General features: G+C 43.7%; 1 protein-coding gene across 3 annotated transcripts in view; it reads left to right on the plus strand.

The window, feature by feature from the left end:
- LOC128696659 (inter-alpha-trypsin inhibitor heavy chain H5) overlaps window positions 1-21,286 on the plus strand; it is a 254,124-nt gene that overhangs the window by 198,514 nt on the left and 34,324 nt on the right. For 2 of the 3 annotated variants that reach the window (XM_053787984.2, XM_053787985.2), the window contains exons 5-11: window positions 79-235; window positions 901-1,000; window positions 1,231-1,451; window positions 4,034-4,210; window positions 6,515-6,700; window positions 10,794-10,927; window positions 20,137-20,341. In XM_053787984.2, coding sequence (XP_053643959.2) covers window positions 79-235; window positions 901-1,000; window positions 1,231-1,451; window positions 4,034-4,210; window positions 6,515-6,700; window positions 10,794-10,927; window positions 20,137-20,341 — 1,180 coding nt within the window. The remainder of the gene's footprint in view (window positions 1-78; window positions 236-900; window positions 1,001-1,230; window positions 1,452-4,033; window positions 4,211-6,514; window positions 6,701-10,793; window positions 10,928-20,136; window positions 20,342-21,286) is intronic. The other variant, XM_053787986.2, reaches the window with a different exon arrangement.

The following is a 21,286-nucleotide window of genomic DNA, read 5'->3' on the forward strand; positions in this document are numbered from 1 at the left end:
ATATATATATATATATATATATATATATATATATATATATATATATATATATATATATATATATATATATATATGTAGTGGTGATGACAGGTGGACTCAGGACGAGACTCAGAAGTTCAAGGCAGGAACGATGGTTGATGCTCTGGGCTCTGCTACTTTCTACCTCTCCTACGAGCAACTACTGCTGAGGTTCCGTGGCAGCTACACTCACACCATCTACCTGCCACCACACAGTGTAAGTGTGACCCTGCTACACCCACACACTATCTAATACTAGTAGTTGTAATATTAACAGTTCTAGCAGTAACTATAATAGTAATAATAGCTGTAGTAATAATAGTTGTAATAATAATAAGCTGTAATAATTGTTATAATCATAACTAAGCGCTAAACCCACAAGAATCATACAGCGCTGTTCGTTGTAATAATAATAATGATAATAATAGTTGTAATAATAACAGAGTTGTAATAATGATAATTGTTTTATTAGTAATAAAAGTTGCACAAGTCATGGTACTGAATAGTTGTTGTACCATTAGTAATAATAGTAATAGTTGTATTATTAACAGTAGTTGTTGTAGTGTCAGTAATACTGTTAGTTGTAGTAATAAGAACAGTAGCAGTGTAATATGAGTCTACATTATACTCAACAATTTAGCACCATCACTGAATTTCAATGCTGCTTATTTTGATCAAATTTAATGTCTGCAAAGTAATTATTATTATTAATATTATATCCTCTGGTCAATTTCATAACGGCATATTTTCTTTGAAATCAGTTACGGTTCAGCAATATACCAAGTTTGGCAATTATTATTTTATAATTTTCATTTGATATTGTTGACAGTTATCTGGTTATATTACAATATTAAACGTGTGTTTGTGGGTGGGTGTTTACAGGAGGGTGTGTACCAGGAGGTCGAGGTGGTGATCAGGGAAAGCCAGCCCATCAGAGACTTCCAGCTCCTGAATGTTCCTCGGCCACATCCCCACGCTCAGAGTACATACTACTAGCCATCACCTCACTTGTTACACTTTGTTAGGCAACTCTGGGCTAGGCTGTTGCTAGGCTTGCACATACAACTAACGAAATTCTTAATACTGAATTGTGTTTGAATTATCAATAAGTTAGCTATGATAGTCAGTTATGTGACGTAAAGACGGAATTAGGAAGAAAAAAAAAGAGTGTAGTAAAGAAAGGTAAACTGTTCTTTCATTATTTCCTGACAGTGCAAGAAGAGGCGCCGAGCCTGGAAGAGGTGCGAGTGACTTACATCTTGAAGAACAGTGACACTCGTATGAATCAAAGCAACGCTATTACCAACAACCCAAGCAGCAATAACAAGAGTAATATCATCAGCAGCAGCAGCAGAGATGACCAAGACAGAGAGCAGAATGTCTTATCTATGACCTACGATGTTCAGAGGGAGGTAGACGGCGGTGAGATACAGGTAAGACGGGGATACAGTAGTGAGATACAGGTAAGACGGGGATACAGTAGTGAGATACAGGTAAGACGGGGATACAGTAGTGAGATACAAATAAGACGGGGATACAGTAGTGAGATACAAGTAAGACGGGGATACAGTAGTGAGATACAAGTAAGACGGGGATACAGTAGTGAGATACAAGTAAGAAGGGGATACAATAGTGAGATACAGTAAGACGGGAATACAGTGAGGTGTGTGGGTGATGTGTAGAGAAATGTTTAGATGTAGGGACATTCAGAGTTGAGACAGCTCTACCAACATACAGAGACAACATAAATCACACAAGCTTCACCTCTCTCATCTCTCCAAATGTTAAAATACTGAAAATATATTCTATGACGAAAACAAAAAAATTACTTGGAAAAAAAGTATTACAGATATTTTGAAAAAAAAAATATCAATAATACTTTTGAATGTGATCATTAAATGTGATCATTTTAGTGCTCTGGTTCATGTAGGAACAACTGCTTGACCAATTAAATGGGGTAATTCCCTATTTTTTATATGTACAGAAAGCTCTCTTATAAAGATCCTCTATAGATTTCGATTTTTTTTCTAAATACGACTGAAAAAGTATATTTCAAAATTGAATAGTGTGTGGAAAGGCCTTCATGGTACATGTTATTCAGTTCCGAATGAAATTTTTCAGTCACATTTATATAAATAACTCATATTATACAGAGGAAGTTTATCAGAGAGATGACTGTAAGATATATTACTGAGTGTTATTAGTCTGGTTACTTACAGTTTGGTCGTTGTTATCAAGTGGTCCTTACATAGAGTGCTGCTGACTTACACAGAGTGCTGCTGACTTACACAAAGTGCTGCTGACTTACACTGAGTGCTGCTGACTTACACAAAGTGCTGCTGACTTACACTGAGTGCTGCTGACTTACACTGAGTGCTGCTGACTTACACTGAGTGCTGCTGACTCAAACTCCACTTCTTCAAACTTCCTCAAAGACATCATCTGTAATCAACAATATTATTAACATTAATACAAAAATATTAATAAATATACAAACATTCACTGAAATAATGACTATTACTATTAACACTATTACTGTGTCATCGTTAGTTAAGTTTCCGGTGTATGTGTGTAGTTCCACTCACTGTATTAATATTATTGCTATAACTATTATTATTGCTATAACTATTATTATTGCTATAACTATTATTAATATTATTATTATTAATATTACTATTATTGCTATAACTATTATTACATATACTATTACTATTATTAATATTATTGCAATTAATATTTTTATTATTACTCTAAATATTACTGTCATTACTATTACCAAAATATGAACCGAACGTAACTTTAACTTATCATAATTGTGTAATAAATAATATCTGCCTTAGAAACTGACAGCTCAAGTTTAGTAAGCTGATGTGCATCTGACAGCCTGTGCAACTGACTGACACCAACAGTTTAATAAATCAAACTTAGATTGTATCAAGATTAATTTATGACTTACATTAATTTGTATTATTCTTAGTATTCGCAGTTAATACACTTCCACACAAATGTATGTGACCTCGGTAACCAGTGTGACCTTTGTAACCAATGTGACCTTTGTAACCAATGTGACCTCCGTAACTAGCGTGACCTCTGTAATCATTGTGACCGTAGCCAATGTGATCTCTGTAACCAGTGTGACCTCCGTAACCAGTGTGACTTCTGTAACCAAACCTCTCTAATGTAACCTAACCGATGTGACTTAAGTGTCAAATAATATGCAGGAGAGGTGTGACCTTATGTTCTTACAAGTCTTGACCTTATTGTGACCCGCGACCCATGGATTCAGTAACCTGCAGTCCTGTGACCTGGCAACCATGTAACCTGGAAAGCCTGTGACCTGCAACCCTGTGACCTGACAACCCTGTGACTTGGCAACCCTCTGACCTGGAAACCCTGTGACCTGGCAACCCCCTGTGATGATGACAGTGATTCAGCATGACTACCACACCAGGTCACCACCAAGTGGTGACCTGGTGTGGCACCGATCCACCATGACAGTGACCTTGGCCGTACAAGATGGCGACTGTGATGCAGTGTAACTGTGAGGGTGACCCAGTGTGACGGTGACCGCAGTGTAACAGTGACAGTGCCACAGTGAATGCCACCGCTACAGTGTCAGTGACAATGCCACAGTGCCAATGTCACAGTGACAGTGCCACAGTGGGTGCCACAGTGACAGTGTCAGAGTGGGTGCCATAGTGTCATAGTGGATGCCACAGTGACAGTGTCACAGTAGGTGCCACATTTACAGTACCACAGTGAGTGCCACTGAATGTCACAGTGGGTGCCACAGTGACTACCATAGCGCCAGTGCCACAGCGACAGTGCCACAGTGACAGTACTACATTGACAGTTGACAGTACCACAGTGGCAGTACCACAGTAACAGTGCCACGGTGACAGTACCACAGTAACTACCAGTGATAGTACCAGTGACTACCAGTGACAGTACCACAGTGACTACCACAATGACAGTGCCAGTGCCAAAGTGACTGTGCCTGTTCTCCGACACACAGCTGGTGGGCAGGTTCTTCGTGCACTACTTTAGTCCTGAGGGTCTGCCCAAGCTGCCCACCCACACTGTGTTCGTGCTGGACGTGTCCGGATCCATGCACGACTTTGGTAAGCTGGCGCAGCTCAAACTGGCCATGGAGGCCATCCTCAGGTCACTGCCGCCTGAGGACTCCTTCGAGGTGAGTACCAGAGCTGGGTAACAAGACTGAATACCAGAGTTGGGTACCTAGACTGAGTACCAGAGCTGAGTACCAAGACTGAGTACCAGAGCTGGGTACCACGACTGAATACCAGAGCTGGGTACCAAGACTGAGCACCAGAGCTGGGTACCAAGACTGAGTACCAGAGCTGGATACCAAGAGTGAATACCAGAGCTGGGTACCAAGGCTGAGTACCAGAGCTGGGTACCAAGACTGAGTACCAGAGCTGGGTACCAAGACTGAGTACCAGAGCTGGGTACCAAGACTGAGTACCAGAGCTGGGTACCAAGACTGAGTACCAGAGCTGGGTACCAAGACTGAGTACCAGAACTGAGTATTAACATGCAAGAGTTTCAGTACATCCCTCTTTACTCCATCTATTAATAAAATGTAATTAATAAAATCCTCAAAACTAAAAACAAAACGTGAAAATATTGTATATAAAAATTTCAGTTAATGAGATCAAAATTTCACGCACTTTTTTACTTTAATAAATGACTTTTCAACTATCTGATTTTTATTAAACAAAAATTAGAACAGTGAGAGAGCAGAGGGGAAATACGTAAACAAGATAAAATTAATAAATTTAATGACGTGGGATGCTGAGAGAGGCAGCAGTAAAGATGTGAACCACGTAGGTGTGTACATGGGATGCTGAGAGAGGCAGCAGTAAAGATGTGAACCACGTAGGTGTGTACATGGGATGCTGAGAGAGGCAGCAGTAAAGATGTGAACCACGTAGGTGTGTACATGGGATGCTGAGAGAGGCAGCAGTAAAGATGTGAACCACGTAGGTGTGTACATGGGATGCTGAGAGAGGCAGCAGTAAAGATGTGAACCACGTAGGTGTGTACATGGGATGCTGAGAGAGGCAGCAGTAAAGATGTGAATCACGTAGGTGTGTACATGGGATGCTGAGAGGCAGCAGTAAAGATGTGAACCACGTAGGTGTGTACATGGGATGCTGAGAGAGGCAGCAGTAAAGATGTGAACCACATAGGTGTGCATATGGGATGCTGAGAGAGGCAGCAGTAAAGATGTGAACCATGTAGGTGTGCACATGGGATTCTGAGAGAGGCAGCAGTAAAGATGTGAACCACGTAGGTGTGCACATGGGATGCTGAGAGAGGCAGCAGTAAGATTTGAACCACGTAGGTGTGCACATGGGATGCTGAGAGAGGCAGCAGTAAAGATGTGAACCACGTAGGTGTGTACATGGGATGCTGAGAGAGGCAGCAGTAAGATGTGAACCACGTAGGTGTGTACATGGGATGCTGAGAGAGGCAGCAGTAAAGATGTGAACCACGTAGGTGTGTACATGGGATGCTGAGAGAGGCAGCAGTAAAGATGTGAACCACGTAGGTGTGTACATGGGATGCTGAGAGAGGCAGCAGTAAAGATGTGAACCACGTAGGTGTGTACATGGGATGCTGAGAGAGGCAGCAGTAAAGATGTGAACCACATAGGTGTGTACATGGGATGCTGAGAGAGGCAGCAGTAAAGATGTGAACCACTTAGGTGTGTACATGGGATGCTGAGAGAGGCAGCAGTAAAGATGTGAACCACGTAGGTGTGTACATGGGATGCTGAGAGAGGCAGCAGTAAAGATGTGAACCACGGTGTGTACATGGGATGCTGAGGGAGGCAGCAGTAAAGATGTGAACCACGTAGGTGTGTACATGGGATGCTGAGAGAGGCAGCAGTAAAGATGTGAACCACGTAGGTGTGTACATGGGATGCTGAGAGAGGCAGCAGTAAAGATGTGAACCACGTAGGTGTGTACATGGGATGCTGAGAGAGGCAGCAGTAAAGATGTGAACCACGGTGTGTACATGGGATGCTGAGGGAGGCAGCAGTAAAGATGTGAACCACATAGGTGTGTACATGGGATGCTGAGAGAGGCAGCAGTAAAGATGTGAACCACGTAGGTGTGTACATGGGATGCTGAGAGAGGCAGCAGTAAAGATGTGAACCACGTGTGTACATGGGATGCTGAGAGAGGCAGCAGTAAAGATGTGAACCACGGTGTGTACATGGGATGCTGAGGGAGGCAGCAGTAAAGATGTGAACCACGTAGGTATGTACATGGGATGCTGAGAGAGGCAGCAGTAGAGTTACGAACTACGTAAGTAGGCATTAACTGTAGTGGTCGTCAGCATCACCATCTATCAATGATAGGTGGTGATGCTGACGGTGTGATAGGTGGTAGTGCTGACAATGTGGTGTGTGGTAGGTGCTGACAGTAATGTGTGGCAGGTGCTGACGGTGTAACGTGTATGGCAGGTGCTGGTGTTCTCTTCACGTGTGACTTCCCTGGGCGTGTACCGTGCCACGCCCAAGGACGTGGAGAAAGGTGTTGGCAAGATACATAGACTGCAGGCTCTGGGTGGCACCAACTTCAACGAGGCACTCCTCCAGGCTGTGCTTGGTGCCAACGCTCACAACGCCACACACGGAACCGCTAAACAGGTTAGAGTGTACAACCACAGCTAAACAAGTACAAACAACAACCACAGCTACAGTGAGCGACTACGCATAAACAGGTATCGTGGTTAACCTCAACGGTAGCTGAGTAATAACTAGATAACCGTAAACAGGTAAGGTGGTTAATGGTAACTGAGCACGTTAGTAAACAGCAGTAGATTAACGGTAATTTGCAGAGGCATATAAACACTTAATGTGCATTTGGAATTTATTTAGAAACCTTACGAGGTATACAACAGCGATGTATGAACCTTTAGGGTCTAGGTCTTCAGTTGATAACAATTACTATTATACAACATAAACCTCAAAGTTAATACAGTATTGTTGAACAGGAAGTTGATAATCACAGCGGAACAAGATATCTCTCTCTTGTACACTGGCTTCACATTGACTCTGGTAGCTTTATCAATCACTTCCTGACCTTCCTACTCTTGTACACTGGCTTCACCTTGACTATCTCGCACACTCTTAACCAGGCTTCCCGTGTCCACATTTCATTACCAGTGTGCAGGCTTCATATGATTGGTGCTTACACTCCTAGCAGACTAAATGCTGATACTCCTGGCAGCAATGATGCTGGCACTCCTGGCAGCCTGGATGCTTATACTCCCTTAAAAGCCAAAATTTCCGGCACTCAAGCTTTTGCAACATTCTATATACGCAGAAGTGTTAACACAGGTGTGTTGAAGGAAGGTAAGTGTTAACACAGGTGTGTTGAAGGAAGGTACGTATTAACACAGGTGTGTTGAAGGAAGGTAAGTGTTTACACAGGTGTTGAAGGTGGGAAGCGCCCTCATTCAAGAATTTGTAGTGACTCTTCCTTCGGATTAGACATCATTAATGCCTCACATTCCAAAGTGCTTCCCCATCAACTATTAGAAGTATTAACAATAACAGTGAAGAAGCGGCGGCGGTAAGAAAGTTAACATCTCAGAGCTTCGTCTTGTATGTATTCAAGTTACCAATTACATTAGTAAGCAGGAAGGTTGCGAGTGATTTAGACACTGTGTTCCTTTGTCACCGCTTGTCAGCCACCTTAATGATCCTACTGTAATGTTCTCACTTACCAACCCACCAGTGTGTGTGTGTGTGTGTCCTCACCTAATTGTGGTTGCAGGGGTTAAGACTCAGCTCCTGACCCCGCCTCTTCACTGATCGCTACTAGGTCCTCTCTCTTCTTCCTGAGCTTTGTTATACCTCGTCTTAAAGCTATGTATGGTTCCTGCCTCCACTACTTCACTTGCTAGGCTATTCCACTTCCTGACAACTCTATAACTGAAGAAATACTTCCTAACATCCCTGTGACTCGTTTGAGTCTTCAGCTTCCAATTGTGACCCCTTGTTTCTGTGTCCCCTCTCTGGAACATCCTATCTCTGTCCACCTGTGTGTGTGTGTGTGTGTGTGTGTGTGTGTGTGTGTGTGTGTGTGTGTGTGTGTGTGTGTGTTCTGAACATATATAAGCACTTACCAGGTTATTCAGAGTTGTGGGTGTGATAATTAAACCTTAATTCCTGGTTGCTACTTTCAAAACACAATTAACATATTTACTCTGCAGTCTTTGCGCAGCATTTGCTTCCACGGTGTTAAAATCTATTTTCTACATATCCTGTCATGCTTCTTGAGTATCCTATACGTGGTGGTTATGTCTCCCTTGGTTCTTCTTTGAAACTGTTACATTCATTTCGTTTAATCTCACCTTGTAGTGCATATTTCTCGCTTTCGCTACTATTCTAGTTGTGAACCTCTCAACTTTCTAGAGCTTCACTGTATTTATGACCTGTAGAGGTAATACAGCGCCTGGGTAGCGGAGGTAATCAGGTGTGATCCAAGGAAGAGGAGGGTAGATCCAATTCCTTCTATTACAAGCCCTTCACAAACATCAAGCATGATGGAAATTCTCTGTGGACTTATGTTTAGACACCTCAAACATCACTTGTTGACGTGTGCTGCTGCCTCGGAGCAGCTTGTGGTATGTCTCTCGTGGTGTGCAGCTCACTCTGTTCTTTTTGTTGAAGAGGGAGAGTACTGGCGAATGAAGGAGGAGGTTGGTCGCTGCTCCGACTGGCCAGAATTCATGTTTTCACAATTACTAAGGTGCTTGCCTGCTGGGTATCTGCTGGGTGCCTGCTGGGTATCTACTGGGTATCTACTGGAACTTAACTTTTACAAAAAAATTTTCTTGCCATGATTTTTAAGGCATGTGTATTATTTATGTTTTAATTTCTGACTCTTTGTTATACTACTGGTATGACTTCTTTTGTGTGTGTGCTCTTTTATTTAGTGTTATATAGCGCTGAATGTCCATTATTTAAGTTTTATAATGCATTCCTCCTGTTGTTTTCGTTTTTCAATGACCAACACGGGTTTAGTAATTAACACGGTAAAATAACTATAATAGTAGTTTGTGTAATTGTTGACACTTCCGGGTTAATTTCTTTATGTTCGCTCTCTGGTCTTGGACTTTGTTGGTGACGGTGTTTGATTGTGCTGATTTTTCTTGTGAGTGTATATGTGCCTGTACTTAAAGTATGTGTATCTGATCTCTACACTTGTGTATTCCATAACCCCTACACCTGGCGTGCTTCTGCTGTGTACTGTTTACCTTTGCTTCTGATGTGTAAGCATCTAGTTGTGTCTGCCTGTGTGTATGGTTCCTGCCTCCACTACGTCATTTTCTAGGCTATTCCACTGCCTTACAACTCTATGACTGAAGAAATACTTCCTACTATCTCTCTGACTCATTTGTGTCTTCAACTTCCAATTGTGGCCTCTTGTTTCTGTGTCCCCTCCCTGGAACATCCTGTCTTTGTCCACCTTGTCTATTCCACGCAGTATTTTATATGTCGTTATCATGTCTCCCCTGACCCTCCTGTCCTCCAGTGTGGTCAGGCCGATTTCCCTTAATCTTTCCTCATAGGACATTCCCCTTAGCTCTGGAACTAACCTTGTCGCAAACCTTTGTACTTTCTCTAGTTTCTTGACGTGCTTTATCAAGTGCGGGTTCCAAACAGGTGCTGCATACTCCAGTATGGGCCTGACATACACGGTGTACAGTGTCTTGAATGATTCCTTACTAAGGTATCGGAATGCTGTTCTCAGGTTTGCCAGGCGCCCATATGCTGCAGCAGTTATCTGATTGATGTGTGCTTCCGGAGACATGCTCGGTGTTATACTCACCCCAAGATCTTTCTCCTTGAGTGAGGTTTGCAGTCTTTGGCCACCTAGCCTATACTCTGTCTGTGGTCTTCTGTGCCCCTCCCCCATCTTCATGACTTTGCATTTGGCAGGATTAAATTCGAGAAGCCATTTGCTGGACCAGGTTTCCAGTCTGTCCAGGTCTCTTTGAAGTCCTGCCTGGTCCTCATCAGATTTAATTCTCCTCATTAACTTCACATCATCTGCAAACAGGGACACTTCTGAGTCTAACCCTTCCGTCATGTCGTTCACATATACCAAAAATAGCACTGGTCCTAGGACCGACCCCTGTGGGACCCCGCTCGTCACAGGTGCCCACTGTGATACATCATTACGTACCATGACTCGTTGTTGCCTCCCTGTCAGGTATTCTCTGATCCATTGCAGTGCCCTTCCTGTTATATGCGCCTGATGCTCTAGCTTCTGCACTAATCTCTTGTGAGGAACTGTGTCAAAGGCCTTCTTGCAGTCCAAGAAGATGCAATCAACCCACCCCTCTCTCTCTTGTCTTACTTCTGTTATTTTATCATAAAACTCCAGAAGGTTTGTGACACAGGATTTGCCTTCCGTGAATCCGTGCTGGTTGGCATTTATACTCCTGTTCCGTTCCAGGTGCTCCACCACTCTCCTCCTGATAATCTTCTCCATAATTTTGCATACTATACACGTCAATGACACAGGTCTATAGTTTAGTGCCTCTTTTCTGTCTCCTTTTTTAAAAATGGGAACTACATTTGCCGTCTTCCATACCTCAGGTAGTGTGTGTGTGTGTGTGTGTGTGTGTGTGTGTGTGTGTGTGTGTGTGTGTGTGTGTGTGTGTGTGTGTGTGTGTGTGTGTGTGTGTGGTGTGTGTGTGTCTGACTACTACCTCTGGTGCTGCAGGTGGTGTTTCTGACAGACGGGAAGCCCAACCTGGGAGAGACAAGGTCGGACCAACTGCGGAGGAACGTACGGGAGGCCAACATCTACCAGCTGCCAATATTCTCACTGGCCCTCGGCCACGACGCTGACCTCAGGTGAGTCTCCAGCAGTAATCAACAACTATACTCGCCTCTAGCCTTGGCTGGGGAATATATACACAGCCACATTAACACTATAAGGTAGTCTTACTGAAACACACACTACATATATACTAAATACAATGTAAATTATGGATTACCTCTTTGTCTTCATTGCCGCTGATGACTACTGATCAAGGTGTAGTCTCCCGTACAGTGTTAAACACTGCTAACACCACACTTGTACATTGTTATTGTATTTCACTGTCACTTACAGTCTCCTCCAGATAATTCCATGACTAAATACCTATATTGCAACATTTTTAGCCGCAGTTCCTTAGTCAGCATGTTGAAACGTGCTGCTGCTGGAGGCTTGGAAATACGACTTGGATATCATGATGAGAATTATAACATTTTCAATGCCTTCACTAACTTTCTAAAGTAAAAAAATAGGACGTCTCCGGTTCATATTAATTATAAATTCAATTCTAAATGAGAATGTGAAATTACAAAATGTATACGAGTGAAAAGTTTAAAACATGAAGGAAAGTGCCGAGCTTCACCTGTTGGAGGAGAACTTGACAGCAACAATACTGACACTCAGTACCTCTTGACCACCTCTCTATTAATGACAAGCTCTTCAATAAATCCGGCGAGATATTAATGAAAATGACTAGAAAGTCATATAGAACGTGCACACACACACACACACACACACACACCTGGTCAAGCACGTCAAGAAGTTAGAGAAAGTACAAAGGTTTGCAACAAGGCTAGTCCCAGAGCTCAGGGGAATGTCGTACGAGGAAAGGTTGAGGGAAATCGGACTGACGACACTGGAGGACAGAAGGGTCAGGGGACACATGATAACGACATACAAGATACTGCGGGGAATAGACAAGGTGGACAGAGACAGGATGTTCCAGAGAGGGGACACAGGAACAAGGGGTCACAACTGGAAGCTGAAGACTCAGACGAGTCACAGGGACGTTAGGAAGTATTTCTTCAGTCATAGAGTCGCCAGGAAGTGGAATAGCCTAGCAAGTGATGTAGTGGAGGCAGGAACCATACATAATTTTAAGAAGAGGTATGATAAAACTCAGGAAGCAGAGGGAGGGAGGACCTAGTAGCAATCAGTGAAGAGGCGGGGCCAGGAGCTGAGTCTCGACCCCTGCATCCACAATTAGGTGAGTACAATTAGGTGAGTACACACACACACACACACACATGCGTGGGTCCGTGGGGTGCAGACGTGGGTGCATAAGGCTCCGAGAACCCTAGTGTTTTTTTAAGGAGTGCAGTAAATGCTAGCAGTAATCAGTGGTAGTGACATCGTCAGTGAACAATAATACGAGTGATATCTAAAGTTATCAGTTAAAAATAGTCGAGAGGAAGCTGAAATTGTCAATATTTCAAAGCGCCAAGCCGTTGTGAGTCTATAGGCGCTGTTGCCACACAGATTCAAACATACAAAGATCAAAGTGAGTGTGGAAGCGGCTGTTCAAGAATTATCAGCGTTTGGCTAACAAGTGAAATGTGGGGCACCATACAGTGAGAGTGAAAAAGTTAATAAGCAAAAGGGGAAAGGAAAAATAAAATATATAACAAGGGAAGGTGGCAGCAGTAGGCCTGCTTAAAGCAGTGACGTCACGACAAGTTGTGTGCCATTATACATGTAAAGTGAAGTGCATATAATGTGAAGTGTATACTATCATAAGTGAAAAGTGAAATTGCGTGAGGAACGAGGGATGTATGAGCACATGTGGCTATAATCAACACGAGTGAAGGATCTCCAAAATAGGGATTTAAGGACTACGTATGACGACTTCGTCATCAGCATCTGGCAACTGTCACGACCATTGCCAGCGCAAGTATCACTCACATATTTTGTGGTTTGCATGTTGCAGGCTTTGCATCGCTGTTAGATACTGGTCACTCACTCCTGCAAGCTATTACAGTAGTTATTAGTAGTAATAATACTTAGGAAGCTAGGAAGTCCTCTCTCAACGTGAACAAGGAATAGGATAATAACCAGCAATAATTGATACTTAAATCCAGAGAGGGCAATAAGTGGAGAGAGTAGCATTTCTAGGAAAGACAGTTGGAACAGAGAGGTATAACGGATCTTTAAACCACACCATCTACCCCCCCACCCTAACCATCCCTCTCTCATATACACACACAAGGGCAGACACTCATAGATCCTAGTAGCAATTTCCACTTTTTACAACCCAGAATTACTGGTATGTATTAACAGTATCTACCCCTCATACCTCCCCAATACACACGAATACAAACGTACACACACACACACACACACACACACACACAGCTTTTAAGGGCAACATTGTAAGTAGGTGGGGTAAGCCCCAGGAGAGTGGGGGTCAGGTCACAAGAAGTTGCGGCCAATCAAGGACCACTGACACACACACACACACACACACACATTGCCAGACTCACACATACACTCCCCCCCCTCCCCCACCGACATCTCACTCCTTCACTTGATCCCTCCCCTCCCTCTTTCACCCTCCCCCTCCCCACCTCTCTCTCCTTCCCCCTCTCCCTCTCCCACTTGCTTCTCCCTCCTTCCCCCATAGCCACAGTTCCTCCACTACCTCCCCCCCACACTCTGACATACACAATACTAACCTAACATACAGAATTACATAGGTTTCTCACTCTCACTCTGAGGCAATCAGGATAAAACAAAAATGGGTTGCCAGAGAGCAACAAGAAAAACCAAGGGACAGGAGGAGGAAACTGCAAAGGAAGATTGGGCAGCAGAGCTCACAAAAAGGGAACATGAATGGGAAAACAAACTAGAAGAACTTAGCATGAGAATGGAAGAGAGGTTAGACATGGAAAGCAGGAAGTGGGAGGTGCAAGTCAAAGCAGCAGAGGCCAGGATACAGAGTTTAGAAGAGGAACTGAAAAATCTGAAACAGCCTAAAGAACTAAAGAACATTTTGGGATTGACAACAGAGACTGCTACCTCAGCCACAAATAAGGGGACTGTAGGGAAAGGAGCAAAACTGCATGTAGAAGCTCAATCAGTGGAGACTGTAGTATATGAAAGAGCTAAGCTATATGTGGAGGCCCTAACAGACCACAGCAGAGCCCAGGGAAAGCCGAGAAGGGAAAATGACAGGTCACTGAGCCCAAGTACATTAGCTAGTGAAACTGAAGAAAGGAAAGCTGCAATGGAGGAAATCAAATTGAATCAGGGGATACACAGGGATATGCAGTGGGAGAATGAAAGGGTGAGGTCAGTCTTTGTGTATGGGCTCCAGGAAGTTGAAGGGGAAACATATGAAGCAAGAAAACAAGGGGAAAAAAAGCAATTGAAAGCATCATGAAAGCAATAGGAGAAGACGACATGACCCAGCTGGAAAATTTTCGGAGAATATGGGGGGTTGTAAAAAAAAAGAACCCGGCCAGTGAAAGTGACCTTCAAGGCAGAATCGACTCGGAACAGGATCCTGCAGGAGAAAGCACGATTAAGGGACATGCCGGCATACAGGAACGTGTATCTCGACCGCAACAGAACACAAGCAGAAAGGCAGAAACAGAGAGAGATGGTACAAAGGCGAAAGGAGGAAAGAGAGGGGATGGAGAAGACAGACAGGAGATCCCAGACACAGGAAGATCAAATACAGCCTCCCTCACAACTTCCTATAGAAGCCTCCCAACCAGGTCAACCCCAGTGCAACCAAACACTCTAAACCAAAACACCCATGCCACATCCAATGCCCCCACCCACTGCATTACAAACTCCACCCCCACAGCAACCACCCATAGTTCCATATCAGGTCTCCCACTTCCCCAACCCCAATACACCTCCCAGACCACAATCTTAGAAAAGAAGTTGAAGGTGTGGTATACAAATGCAGATGGAATAACAAATAAGTATGAGGAGTGGCACGAAAGAATCAAGGAGACATCCGCAGACATAATAGCACTCACAGAAACAAAACTCACCAGAATAATAACAGATTCAATCTTTCCACCCGGATATCAAATCCTCAGGAAAGACAGAGGGAGGAGAGGGGGAGGAGGAGTTGCACTGCTCATTAAAAACCAGTGGGGGTTTGAGAAAATGGAAGGAATGGATGGCACGGGCGAAAGGGACTACTTAGTAGGAACAATCCAGTCTGAGGGACATAAGGTGATAATTGCAGTAATGTACAACCCACCACAGAACTGCAGGAGGCCAAGAGAAGAATACGATGAGAGCAACAGAGCAATGGTCGACACACTAGCCGAGGTGGCCAGGATAGCACACATGGGGGGAGCAAAGTTACTAGTTATGGGTGATTTCAATCACAAGGAGATTGACTGGGAAAACCTGGAGCCCCATGGGGGTCCCTAAACATGGAGAGCCAAGATGATGGATGTGGTACTGGAAAACCTCATGCATCAACATGTTAGAGACACTACCAGAGAGAGAGGAGAGGATGAACCAGCAAGACTGGACCTTGTATTCACCTTGAGTAGTTCTGACATCGAGGATATCATGTATGAAAGTCCCCTGGGAGCTAGTGATCATGTGGTTCTGTGCTTCGACTACATAGTTGAGCTCCAAGTGGAGAGAGCAGCAGGAATAGGGTGGGAAAAACCAAACTACAAAAGGGGTAACTACTCAGGCTTGAGGAACTTCTTTCAAGACATTCAATGGGAGAGGGAACTGACAGGAAACCAGTACAAGAAATGATGGATTATGTGGCAATAAAATGCAAGGAGGCAGAGGAGAGGTTTGTTCCTAAGGGAAACAGAAATAATGGGAAGAACAGAACGAGTCCTTGGTTCACCCAAAGGTGTAGGGAGGCAAAAACTAGGTGTACTAGAGAATGGAAGAGGTACAGAAGACAGAGAACTAAGGAAAATAAAGAGATTAGCCGAAGAGTCAGAAACGAATATGCACAGATAAGAAGGGAGGCTCAGCGGCAATACGAAAATGACATAGCATCGAAAGTCAAGACTGACCCGAAGCTGTTGTACAGCCACATCAGGAGGAAAACAACAGTCAAGGACCAGGTAATCAGACTGAGGAAGGGTGGTGGGGAATTCACAAGAAACGACCGGGAGGTATGTCAGGAGCTCAACACAAGATTTAAAGAAGTATTTACAGTGGAAACCAGTAGGACTCCAGGAAATTAGAGCAGGGGGGTGCACCAGCAAGTGCTGGATGAGGTACATATAACCAAGGAGGAGGTGAAGAAGCTGCTATGCGAACTTAACACCTCAAAGGCGGTGGGACCAGACAACATCTCTCTGTGGGTCCTTAAAGAGGGAGCAGAGATATTGTGTGTATCGTTAACAAAGATCTTCAACACATCATTTGAAACTGGGCAACTCCCTGAGGAATGGAAGATGGCAAATGTAGTCCCAATTTTTAAAAAGGGAGACAGACATGAGGCACTAAACTACAGACCTGTATCACTAACGTGTATAGTATACAAGGTCATGGAGAAGATCATCAGGAGGAGAGTGGTGGAGCACCTGGAAACAAGTGTATAATTGACAACCAGCATGGTTTCAGGGAGGGAAAATCCTGTGTCACAAACCTACTAGAGTTTTATGACAAGGTAACAGAAGTAAGACAAGAGAGAGAGGGGTGGATCGACTGCATTTTTTTGGACTGCAAGAAGGCCTTCGACATAGTTCCTCACAAGAGGTTACTGCAAAAGCTAGAGGATCAGGCACACATAACAGGAAAGGCACTGCAGTGGATCAGAGAATACCTGACAGGGAGGCAACAACGAGTCATGGTACGTGACGAGGTGTCAGAGTGGGCGCCTGTGACAAGCGGGGTTCCACAAGGGTCAGTCCTAGGACCTGTGCTGTTTTTGGTATATGTGAATGACATAACGGAAGGAATAGGCTCAGAAGTGTCCTTGTTTGCGGACGATGTGAAGCTAATGAGAAGAATCAAATCGGATGAGGATCAGGCAGGACTACAAAGAGACCTGGACAGGCTACAAGCCTGGTCCAGCAACTGGCTCCTTGAGTTTAACCCTGCCAAATGCAAAGTCATGAAGATTGGGGAAGGGCAAAGAAGACCGCAGACACAATATAGTTTAGATGGCCAAAGTCTGCAAACCTCACTCAAGGAAAAAGATCTGGGGGTGAGTATAACACCGAGCATATCTCCTGAGGCGCACATCAATCAGATAACTGCTGCAGCATACGGGCGCCTGGCAAACCTACGGATAGCGTTCCGATACCTCAGTAAGGATTCGTTCAAGACTCTGTATACCATTTACGTCAGGCCCATACTGGAGTATGCAGCACCAGTTTGGAATCCACACCTAGTCAAGCACGTCAAGAAATTAGAGAAAGTGCAAAGGTTTGCAACAAGACTAGTCCCAGAGCTACGGGGATTGTCCTACGAAGAAAGGTTGAGGGAAATCGGCCTGACGACAATGGAGGCAAGGAGGGTCAGGGGAGACATGATAACGACATATAAAATACTGCGCGGAATAGACGAGGTGGACAAAGACGGGATGTTCCAGAGATGGGACACAGACACAAGAGGTCGCAATTGGAAGTTGAAGACTCAGATGAATCAAAGGGGTGTTAGGAAGTATTTCTTCAGTCATAGAGTAGTCAAGCCGTGAAATAGCCTAGAAAGTGACGTAATGGAGGCGGGAACCTTACATAGTTTTAAGGCGAGGTATGATAAAGCTCATGGAGCAGGGAGAGAGAGGACCTAGTAGCAATCAGCGAAGATGCGGGGCCAGGAGCTGTGACTCGACCCCTGCAACCACAAATAGGTGAGTACAAATAGGTGAGTACACAATACAACAGTGTCACTGTTGACACTCGAGGCTCCTCGGTCAGTAATAGAACAAACAACAGTGTCACTGTTGACACTCGAGGCTCCTCGGTCAGTAACAGAACAAACAACAGTGTCACTGTTGACACTCGAGGCTCCTCGGTTAGTAATAGAACAAACAACAGTGTCACTGTTGACACTCGAGGCTCCTCGAGTGTAAGAGAACAAACAATAGTGCCACTGGGCAGTCTACCTTCATTTCACTGTCTCAGTTTCACTGTTCAACAAAATTAATATTTATCATCGAATATTAAACACATTCTCCGAACCCTTTCGAAACGTTGATTCCAAATCAGTTCATATAATTTTTCATGGTAATACGTCTAGTTTTCGAAATATAACCGTTTTATAAATATATTTATTAATTTTAAAAATATTTATGAGGTAATAGTGTTAGGATACGCTTGTTAAATGCATATAGAAGACATGTATGAAGAGAATATGTATAAGTAATTATAAATACTGAGGGTACGAGTTTCTCTTGTACGTAAACAACAACGTCGATTTTTGTGTATTAAGGGATTCACAGCTAGGATTACTGAGTCTTAAAAGGAACTTGGGGACGTAATTAATCGAGGGAGAGAGAGAGAGAGAGAGAGAGAAATAAGAAGCTTTATTAGTTGACTGACCCTCAGTGTTGGTTTCCACCTTCTTTATGAATTAGGAAGGGGATGATTTTAATGGAAAAATATGCTAAATGACCGATTTTGGGGGCGACCAAAAGGCTGGGAATGAAGGCCTGACTGATCGTTCTTGCCTCCAGCGATTAATGTGGAACACTTTCTCGAGAAATAGCCGAGATTTGGTTCCATGTTGTTACTATAAATGCCACAAATTAGGGGCTAAAGTCTCGTAATTTAGTAATGAAAGTAGCTAGCAAACTCAGTTTGGGGTGACTTAACTGATAGAGAGAGCATTTTTTCTTTGTTTTTCACCACCGACTGATTTGGAAGCGTCCCAAAGTTAGAGTCAAATTGGTGAAAATCGGGTGACTCATGGGACCCGTGAGTCAGGATGCCGTGAGTCAGGGAACCAGTTTCAGGACTTCAGACTCAGGAAGCCAAGAATTATACAATTTACTTCCCTCCACGTCAATATCTTTGTATTAGTGGGATACGAGTATTTCAAATTAGTGAGAGAGTGAAAGCAATTTGCTCAATAGTGGAGCAGTTGAATGAGCCAAGTTGTTGACCTGACTGACAATTTACCCTCAAGAACACACGCATTTAATACACTAACAAGCAAACACAAACTGCTCACCCACTGGAGACAGGCGAGAAAGCTAACTCTGCAACTCGGGGATTACAGGAAAGCAAGTTGACTGGACTGTGCCGGCTGACAAAGATCATTTTTATACTACTAACACTGGTATCTAATTACGATCTTCCACACTACTTACAAAAAAAAATTAATATTTTTGCATCTAAGATGGGATATGAAAAAAGTGTCTTACTGGTGTTGAGAAGAGAAGTGGAGAGGCGAGCACTTCACTATTTTGTTCCCACACTAAACATATTAATATCTATTCTTCTTGACAGAAGAGAGCCAAACACCACAATCTAGTGTAATATTTTACACTAACTTGTTACTGGTGGCTACAGCTCGCGGGGCCACTCGCAAAGGCATGCCAATTTATGTAGTCTCTAAAGTCACTGTGAGGGGAAAAGTCTGCCAGCTTTCGTCTTAGCATCCTTTCGTTTATCACTCGGGACCCTGACATATCCCAGGAACCATTATTATTATTATTATCATGGGGAGCGCTAAACCAGTAGGGATTATTCATGGATTAAAATAAACTCAGCATATATACGCTGAGAAATACACCTTTGCATATGTTCTGTGTGGGAGACGGAAGGTGAGGTAACACACGCACACCTCCTGGGACACGTACAAAGAAACCAAACGAAAGAAAATTAGCAGACTACCAGGCTGGAGAGGGTAGGTGAAAGTACGAACACTCGATAACAGGTGGCGCTGGCATGCTCTCACCTTACCCAGGATTAACACTGGTGGGGGGGGGGGGGCAAAGAAACGTAGATACATTGAAACCAAGTTAAAATATATAACCAATCTAAAAGATTATATTGGGTTAAGCGATGCCTGATCTTGTTGCTGTGACTATCTGTCACCCGCTCCTGGGTAGCACATAATCGCTATAAACACAGTGGCAAGCGAGCACTACTTTGTGAACACTTTAAAGAGGTGGGTACAATACTGTAGCAGTTGCTCTCGTGAATGGAGGATCCAGCTTTCACTAGTTCTTGCACTGACCCTTCTACCAGCTCTTGCACTTAATGATCCACGCGGGTTTACCGCTTTTATATATAATAAATTCATAACTGAATAACACCCTGGACACAGGTTAAGGCAGGTGCTTTCTCTGCCACAGATTGCTGCGGCAGGTGAGCGCGGACAACTATGGTTTCACTCGTAAAATCGACCAGGAGGATCGACCAGCCCAACAGCTACAAGACTTTTACCAACAGATCGCCTCACCACTTATGACAGATGTGGACATCCTCTACCTGGAAGACGAGGTCGACCAGAACTCCCTGGTCAGGCAGGGACCCACCACCTACTACTCTGGTGACGAGGTCAGTACACAACCTGGTGTAAGACGATGGTGTGGGGAGAATGAGAAGAATTAGAAGAAGAATTGGATGAAAACAAAGAGGGAAGATACAGGGAAAAAATCGTAGAACTTACAAAGTTATAGTCCATAATGGTCATTGATTAAAAAAATTGTGTGTTCCTTAAAAAAAAAAAAACATTAAATTCTTACCATGTAACTCTCCGCTGAATTGTCAGTGAGGTCCCGGAAGGTACCTCGGTAATTATGAAGGTCATAGTTAAAATCTAAAAGGTGAAGCTGGGTCACAGTACACATGGCTGTGATGGTACACATGACTGTGATGGTACACATGACTGTGATGGTGCACATGACTGTGACGGTACACATGGCTGATGGTACACATGACTGTGATAGTACACATGGCTGAGATGGTACACATGACTGTGATAATACACATGCCTGTGATGGTACACATGACTGTGATAGTACACATGGCTGTGATGGTACACATGGCTGTGATGGTACACATGATTGTGATGGTACACATGGCTGTGATAGTACACATGACTGGGATGGTACGCATGACTGTGATGGTACACATGGCTGTGATAATACACATGGCTGTGATGGTACACATGACTGTGATGGTTCATTTGACTGTGATGGTTCACATGACTGTGATGGTACAAATGACTGTGATGGTACACATGGCTGTGATAGTACACATGACTGTGATGGTACACATGGCTGTGATAATACACATGGCTATGATGGTACACATGTCTGTGATGGTTCACATGACTGTGATGGTTCACATGACTGTGATGGTACACATGACTGTGATGGTACACATGACTGTGATGGCACACATGACTGTGATGGTACAAATGAATGTGATGGTACACATGGCTGTGATAGTACACATGGCTGTGATGGTACACTTGGCTGTGATAGTACACATGACTGT

Source organism: Cherax quadricarinatus, chromosome 46 (assembly GCF_038502225.1).
Source record: "Cherax quadricarinatus isolate ZL_2023a chromosome 46, ASM3850222v1, whole genome shotgun sequence".
NCBI lineage: Eukaryota > Metazoa > Arthropoda > Malacostraca > Decapoda > Parastacidae > Cherax > Cherax quadricarinatus.